An 8,009-nucleotide genomic window follows, 5' to 3' on the forward strand; every position below is an offset into this window, starting at 1 on the left:
CCCCCATTGAAATGAATTGAAGTGCCATTAATCCGTTGCAGCCTCCAACAAAAACAACAAACGTTTTTATGGAATGTGTTTTTAATAAGGAAACTAGCACTCTATAATATTGTACTCTATAAAAAAAACATATCGTAATAACATAATTAATTAGAATGTATAGAATTTAACATTTTATTTTTACTTCATTTGAGAGCAGAGTATCTGAAGATGGCTCGTACCTCAAATTTGGGCTCGCAACAAAAAGCAAAAACATTGGAGCAAGCCACAGCTTTAACTCGAAAAACTCAAAATAGGGCACGCTTAAATCAAGGTACGACTCTACTCGCATGAAATCTGGTTGTTTTAGTCAGGATTAATCTGAAATATATTTCCGCAGGATTATTTAAATTCCCTCTTAAAAGCAAACCTTCAATACTGTAAATTCCTTCAATATTCCTACAAACTCCCATGGAAAGTTTCTACCGTTGAAAGTTCCCGAAATTTTGCAACCCTGAAAAAGTGTACATTTGCTGTGTGGCAGCAAAAGAAAAACACGCACAAGAAGTGGCAACTCGTCACTTTCACACAACCGTTTATTCATATGCATACGATTTACAAAGAAAACTAACAACACAACTCGTGAGGTGTCAGCGACGTTTGCCCGTGCGGTTGAAGCGTCTGTAGAGGAAGCGGATCCTCTTTTCCAAGTTGTGCTTTTCCAGAGTCATCATTCGGTCTCCCACCATCCTCTTCTTCCTGATGAGACGCTGCAGCTCGTTGCCCTTGAAAGCCTTCAGCCAGCAGGGGGCCAAAATCAGGTCTTTGGGGTGAGCTTTGAAATCTCCTGCAGACACACACAAAAATCACTGAGGGTAAACATTGATAAACTGTAATGATTAGAACTATTGGGGAGTGTTGTTTCGTAACTTTCGTAACACAGCTGTGTTTTGTTGATTTACAATAAGCGTGAGATAAACAGACCAACGTCTGCCATGATGTTTGGAAGATGTTACAATATGCTAAAGGAAGCACAAAGTTAAGCTGCTGTTGCCTGACATTACGGTCGTCAACGCGGCTGGCTCTCAAGGACCCGCCATTACATTACAGTATTGTTTTACAATGCCATATACTGTACATGGTCTCACCACCTGTGGGAGGGGCCATAGGGGTCGGGTGCAGTGCGAGCCGGTCGCTGGCCGAAGGGAGGGACCTTGGCGCTCCGATCCCCAGCTACAGAAGCTGACTCTAGGGACGTGGAATGTCACCTCTCTGGCAGGGAAGGAGCCCGAGCTGGTGTGCGAGGTCAAGACGTTTCGACTAGCTATAGTCGGACTCGCCTCCACACACGGCTTGGGCTCTGGTACCAGTCCTCTCGAGAGGGGTTGGACCCGCTTCCACTCTGGAGTTGACCACGGTGAGAGGCGCCGAGCAGGTGTGGGTATACTTATTGCCCCCCGGCTCGGCGCCTGTACGTTGGGGTTCACCCCGGTGGACGAGAGGGTAGCCTTCCTCCGCCTTCGGGTGGGGGACGGGTCCTGACTGTTGTTTGTGCCTATGCACCAAACAGCAGTTCAGAGTACCCTTGGAGGGGGTGCTGGAGAGCGCTCTCGCTCGGGACTCCATCGTTCTGCTGGGGGACTTCAATGCTCACTTGGGCAATGACAGTGAGACCTGGAAGGGCATGATAGGAAGGAACGGGCCCCCCCCCCCCCCGATCAGAACCCGAGCAGTGTTCTGTTATTCGACTTCTGTGCTCATAACGGATTGTCCATAACGGACACCATCTTCAAGCATAAGGGTGTCCACACGTGCACTTGGCACCAGGACACCCTAGGTCGCAGTTCGATGATCGACTTTGTGGTCGTGTCAACGGACTTGCGGCCGCATGTCTTGGACACTCTGGTGTAGAGAATCAGCACCTCCTAATCTGAGACCATGGTCTTCAGTCGGAAAAGGATGGTGTGCCCTCTCCAGGTCGTGGATGAGATCCTGCCCCAAGTGGAGGAGTTCAAGTATCTTGGGGTCTTGTTCATGAGTGAGGGAAGAATGGAACAGGAGATCAACAGGCGGATCGGTGCAGCGTCTGCAGTGATGCAGACTTTGTATCGGTCCATTGTGGTAAAGAAGGAGCTAAGCCGAAAGGCGAAGCTCTCAATTTACCGGTCGATCTACGTTCCTACCCTCACCTATGGTCACGAGCTGTGGGTCGTCACCGAAAGAACAAGATCCCGGGTTCAAGCGGCCGAAATGAATTTCCTCCGCAGGGTGTCCGGGCTCTCCCTTAGAGATGGGGCGAGAAGGTCGGTCATCCGGGAGGATCTCAGAGTAGAGCCGCAGCTCCTCCACATCGAGAGGAGCCATATGAGGTGGCTGGGGCATCTGACTCGGATGCCTCCCGGACGTCTCCTCTGTGAGGTGTTCCGCGCACGTCCCATCGGGAGGAGACCCCGGGGACTACCGCTGGAGAGACTACATCCTTCGGCTGGCCTGGGAACGCCTCGGGATCCCCCCTGAAAAACGGGCCTAGGGTGTACTTAGCGTAATTCTAATGTGTGGATTTTGATTTATCGCGGGGGTATGTGGAAAGTAATCCCCACGATGGAGGGCGACTTGCTGTATTTATCTACTAAGGAATGTGATACACAAACACGTTCATTAAACTTCTGTAAAATGTAGTAGACGTCACATCAAAACATGTTGATCAAACGTACTTACCCAAGATTCCGATGTTGTCGTATACCCCAAACATGCTCCTTTTCTCATTCCACCTGTCCACCACTTTTGGCTTGGGGATGGCATGCATCCTGATGTGGCGGCACGTACCTGCAGGTGTCACATGAGAACGCCTTTAAGGCTAGATTTACACTGCATGGTTCAATTGACACAATTCAGAACCATTGGGAAATGTGTAATGGCGGTGTAAATGGGGGAGAGGAGAGGGGAGGGAAGAGAGAAGAGGGGGGAAGAAAAAATAAATAAATAAAATAAAATAAAAAAAACTCTTTAGATCGGATTCAGGCCTCTTCCAAATGTGGACACAAATCTGATTTGTATGGGTTATGTCGCAATTCAAGTGCAGTGTAAATGCACAGATCGGATATACCCCGTTAATGTGAGCTTTACGTTTCTATTAGATGTGGCTTAGACTATTACATATCATCGCTGTCAAACGGAAACATTGCATGTTCAAATTTGCTGTACTTCAAATTTCTTCTGCAGCAGGGGTGTCAAACTCATTTTTTTCAGCATCTCAACAGTGAATATTCTCAGATTGCTCTAGTCCTCTTTGAAAGCAGACTTGATTATCTTTGTGTTTAATCAATGCTAATACAATTGCAAACATCTGCTTTTATTTTGGAAAACAATGATCAACAATTTTGCCTATTTTGTGTTACAGACCAAACCAGTAACTCAATCGTAAACATTGTGTTTTTGCTTTCTGCACTGTTAATTTGAGCTATTGTCTTGCTTTTGAATAAAGGGCTGAAATTGTCTAGATTTTTTTACCCAAGTCACTCGAAAAAAAATATCCATCTTTCGTTACAGCCCTAAAACAGAACTTAAAATCTTTTTACAAAATCTTTCTGCTAAATGTTGTTTTACGTTCTCCTTCCACTACCACTACTGATTGTTTCTGATAATTTTATAATATGAACTTTGATAACAATTTCTTTCCATTGAGATCACTGAATGTACAGTGGAATACAAATAACGCTCATTATCATTGATATTATTGTTAATGCTATCAAAACAATCAAGTGGTGGAAAAAGTCAGACCAGCGGCTACTGAGCGTGCCTGTCGTATGTCGAGACCGTCGTAAACCGGGGATCCGGCGGTGTCCTGTACTTACCAGCGGAGAACATCCTCGCTGTGTCCAGCAGAGCCGCCGCCGACCGGCAGAAGGAGGCTCCAGCTCGCAGCAACCCCCCCGCAGCAAACATGTCCTCTGCGATCACAACATTACGAAAGTAAACAGCGACTTAATATTTGAGGATAAGACGTTGTGTCCGTGCTTCGCGCTTGTTAGCTTGTCCTCTTTCGCTTTCTGTCGCCAGCCTTTCCGTTGACCGTCCATGTACTTTGAGCTAGCACGCAACGCAAACATTTAGTCTTTGTAGTAAATAAGAACCGGCGTGTCACACCGGATAAGGCATTTACCTCTTTTCGGTCGCACCTCAGTTGGATATTTTGTCGCTGCAGCAATCACAAGTCAAGCGTGACGCGTGGAAAAGCCACGTTATTGACACTTTAGCGTACTGGCCGTGGATGCAGCCATCTTTACACACTATCCCACAATGCATTGCGCCGGACGGACTACCGTAAAGCATTTTGCAAAGTGAAGTCCATTTCTTTTCTAATAATTATTATGGAATAATAGTATTACAAAAAATATTTAAAAATCCATTCATTCATCCGTCCGTTTTCCGTACGGCTTATCCTCACTCGGGTCGCGGAAGAAAATCATACGTTAAATAAGGTTGTACTGACCAGCAGTGTAATTGTTAACTAATTGCTTTTATGAGATGTTGTATTTTGTAAATGTTCTTAAATTAATAAAAATGGCATATAATGTGTTTTGCACATAGTTCAGATGCTTGTAAAAAAAGAGTGGTAAAAGCAAGTATCAACTTTTGTACCTAAGTACAGTAAAAGTACAGGCTCTGAAATGCACTGAAAGTCAAATATTACTTTAATTGTAAATAGGGATGCAACTCACGATTAATTTACTAGGCGATTAATCTGTTGAAATTTTTCTTAATTAATAAATTGGGGGGGGGGACTCCATATCTTTATTCAAAAACAGGGCATTTTTAAATTTACAGTGCAGAAAATGCACAAACAAATTGATAAAGATTCACTTACTGGTTTGGTCTGCAACATGTCAAAAAATAGGCAAAAATAATGATCATTGTTTTCCAAACTAAAAGCAGATGTTTGCAAATGTCTTATTTTGACTAATCACACAAGATAATCAGTTTGCTTTCATGGAAGACTACAGATTACTTTGATTATCGATTAGTTGTCGATTAATAGATTAGAATAGATAAACATAAACAACTGAGATAATGTTGCTGCCACCATTCTTCCATGTTGTGCGCATGTTGTTTGTGGGCTAACTAGCACTGGCATGACTTTTATGCTATCACCATTCCCATAAGTTTGTTAACGTTCTGAGCTGCCTAACAAAAAAGTCAGTGATCCTCATGAGGACAAGCGCTAGAGTAAATGGATGTATGGATGACCACTGGAAAGATCTATAGCTTGTTTTAAAAAATATGTATATATAATTTTAATTACATGAATTCAAAAAGATTGATGGATTGTCTGCTATTGACTTGTCTTTGAAATACTGTTGTCATGAATTTGAATTGGCCATTTGAAGGTTGCTTGAAAGTTGAAGACATTGCAAGCACACGCACGCACGCACGCTAGAAGCCTCCAGTTTTATTGTGGTAAAAACTGGGTGGAATATTTTGTCATTCTCAACGTAGCAAACTCAGCATCATTTGAATTTGTCTCCGCCTCAGTCTTTGACGGGTTTCACTGTTTCTGCGGAAATTAGACAACCTGAAACTATTCAATATGCGTTTCCATGACCCTGTTCTATTAGTGCGCAGTGGATTAGTGAACCTGAAATCTATTCAATTAAAATGATCTTAGGAGAAAAGGTGTTGATAGTGTGGAAATTGTAATTAGCAAACAAATGCACACAGCAAGAAAGGCATTCTTTTTGAAAAAAGAAAAAAAAAAGTATCACAGCTTTCAGTCTAAAATGCTGACACCACCGCATACTTTCGCGACTCTTCTGTGCCAGGAACTGTCAGCGGAACATTTTCTAGCATCAACAAGTTGAATACCAGGAGGTGTGACACATCTCGCTGGCATATAGCTCATCTGCAATCTCTGCAAGTTCAAAGCTCAGCTGTTTCCACATGAGGGTCTCTTTCCTCTCCCACGTGCACTGCTCGAAGAAGACCCCCGTCGGGATAAGTGACACACGCCTCACCGTGGCCACAACATTAGGGCTACCTGCACATGCTAATGTGAAGAACTGTGTCAAGAACTTTGCAAAAGATCTTAATGCTCACTTTTCATTGACTGCACCAGAAAGGTAAACTTTAAAAAATATATATATAAGTGTTTCAGAGGTTCTATTTAGCACCTGTGGTTACATACATACATACTCTCAGAAGCAGGTCCTGTCGGTGACGCAACAAAGTTTAATACCAAAGAATCATTTGGTTCTCATTTGGTGTTATATAGACCATTGGAAAATGGTTCTATATAAAATCACTGAGAATGGGTTCTAAATCGTATCAAACAGTGTCTATATGTGTGGCTGCACCATTTGTGTTAAAATTTCTTTTATTTAAAACGTTATAACACTACCACGTAGATGCTATTTGTTAGCCTGTCTATGGCGTTTTCCATCATGGGTTAACATTAAGCTAGCAGACTTAAAGGTATTTAGGTTTGTGGTTGTTTTAAAAACACAATGTGTAATTGTCTTTGTTTTATGTTTAGTTTTTAGAGTAAACAAGTGGGAATAGCAATAAACAGCTTGAAGCCTCGTTTTTGAAGAACTGTTCCCTATTTGCCAAACTGCTGCCTGTTTTGAAGTGAGTTGAATTCACTGCCAGCATACAACACACATTGATATTATCAGATTGTGCAGTTTGTTGTGGCTGCAGTGATCTGACCTGTTAGACAAATATTGCATTTTGGTATGAACATACATTTACAGTACATTGTGTGACATTTAATAGATAATGGAGTCGGGAAATCAAAGTCTTGTTTATGCATGTAAGCACCTCACAACACGCTTATGTGTTGTTTCGGAACCTCATGCAACGTTTTCTTTACTGGTGATGATGTCAAGGGTTGTGAAAGACGTCGGGCCGACAGTGACGGAGGACACGTGAGGGTGGGTGTGCTGATGGTTTTGTCACACTGAGGTGTGAACAACAAGTGATGTTTAGTGACGCAGGTGGAGATCAATGGTGTCTCTTTTGAGTTCAAAAGGTCAAACTGCCTTGACTATTTTGAATTGAGTTATTTAATTTAATTGGAATTTCTAGGAACACAGCATATTGAGGCGGCACGGTGGCCGACTGGTTAGAGCGCCAGCCTCACAGTTCTGAGGACCCGGGTTCAATCCCCGGCCCCGCCTGTGTGGAGTTTGCATGTTCTCCCCGTGCCTGCGTGGGTTTTCTCCGGGCACTCCGGTTTCCTCCCACATCCCAAAAACATGCATTAATTGGAGACTCTAAATTGCCCGTAGGCATGACTGTGAGTGCGAATGGTTGTCTGTTTGTATGTGCCCTGCGATTGGCTGGCAACCAGTTCAGGGTGTACCCCGCCTCCTGCCCGATGACAGCTGGGATAGGCTCCAGCACGCCCGCGGCCCTAGTGAGGAGAAGCGGCTCAGAAAATGGATGGATGGACAGCATATTGAATAGCCAACATGCACAGTTCCATTTAAAAAAAAATCTTTTAAAATATTTGTTTTCTATTTGGCTTTAAACTTTAAAATGATTACGTGGCGCAATTGACATTCTCGACAGACACATGGATTCTCTGTGTGGAAGAGAACGATGCACAATCGCCGCGATCGGTGCGTGAGTGAAGCATTGTCACCGATCTGTCCATGGGGTGGCAACTGACGATGTGAAAGGGTACCCTCATTAAAAACAGAATGAGCTGGTGACAACCGCTGGTGACTTAAATATGTACGCGGAGCTCAGTATCTGTCTGCCCGCACTCCGATGAAATTCACCAAAATTGCGTTAAAGCAGCCGTCTATGTCGCTCCGGGACTTACACGTGGTCTGAGGAGGCGTAAGTTTAGATCAACTTTCTGCCACCAAATTGACAAACTGCCAGGACACTCCCGTGCTGCACCGGAATGCCCAGCTTGGCGCAGACTGGTCTGCCAAATTGGCAAACTTGCTTACACTAAAATCAGAATCTGCCGGCTTTTGCGCAGCGCCGCAGATGGGCCGTTTTACAAAAATACAGCCATATAT

At 43.8% G+C, this 8,009-nt stretch overlaps 1 protein-coding gene across 1 annotated transcript; it reads right to left on the reverse strand.

Moving 5' to 3' along the window:
• Window positions 1-557: 557 nt before the first annotated feature.
• Window positions 558-4,274, reverse strand: mrpl51 (mitochondrial ribosomal protein L51). The gene is made up of 4 exons (XM_061674426.1): window positions 4,142-4,274; window positions 3,834-3,929; window positions 2,698-2,805; window positions 558-826 (listed from the first exon to the last, which is right to left on the reverse strand). Exons 2-4 carry the CDS (start codon window positions 3,922-3,924, stop codon window positions 630-632), a joined length of 396 nt encoding a protein of 131 aa, XP_061530410.1. The 5' UTR covers window positions 3,925-3,929; window positions 4,142-4,274; the 3' UTR covers window positions 558-629.
• Window positions 4,275-8,009: the final 3,735 nt, after the last annotated feature.

Source organism: Phycodurus eques, chromosome 4, assembly GCF_024500275.1.
Source record: "Phycodurus eques isolate BA_2022a chromosome 4, UOR_Pequ_1.1, whole genome shotgun sequence".
Lineage (NCBI taxonomy): Eukaryota > Metazoa > Chordata > Actinopteri > Syngnathiformes > Syngnathidae > Phycodurus > Phycodurus eques.

Bases quoted from the DNA above. Each gene is read 5' to 3' on its own strand.
- mrpl51 (XM_061674426.1), bottom strand. From the start codon at position 3,924: ATGTTTGCTGCGGGGGGGTTGCTGCGAGCTGGAGCCTCCTTCTGCCGG. The intron at 2,806-3,833 runs GTAAGTACAGGA...TGACACCTGCAG, and splicing joins AGCGAGGATGTTCTCCGCTG to GTACGTGCCGCCACATCAGG. The intron at 827-2,697 runs GTAAGTACGTTT...GTGTGTCTGCAG, and splicing joins CGACAACATCGGAATCTTGG to GAGATTTCAAAGCTCACCCC.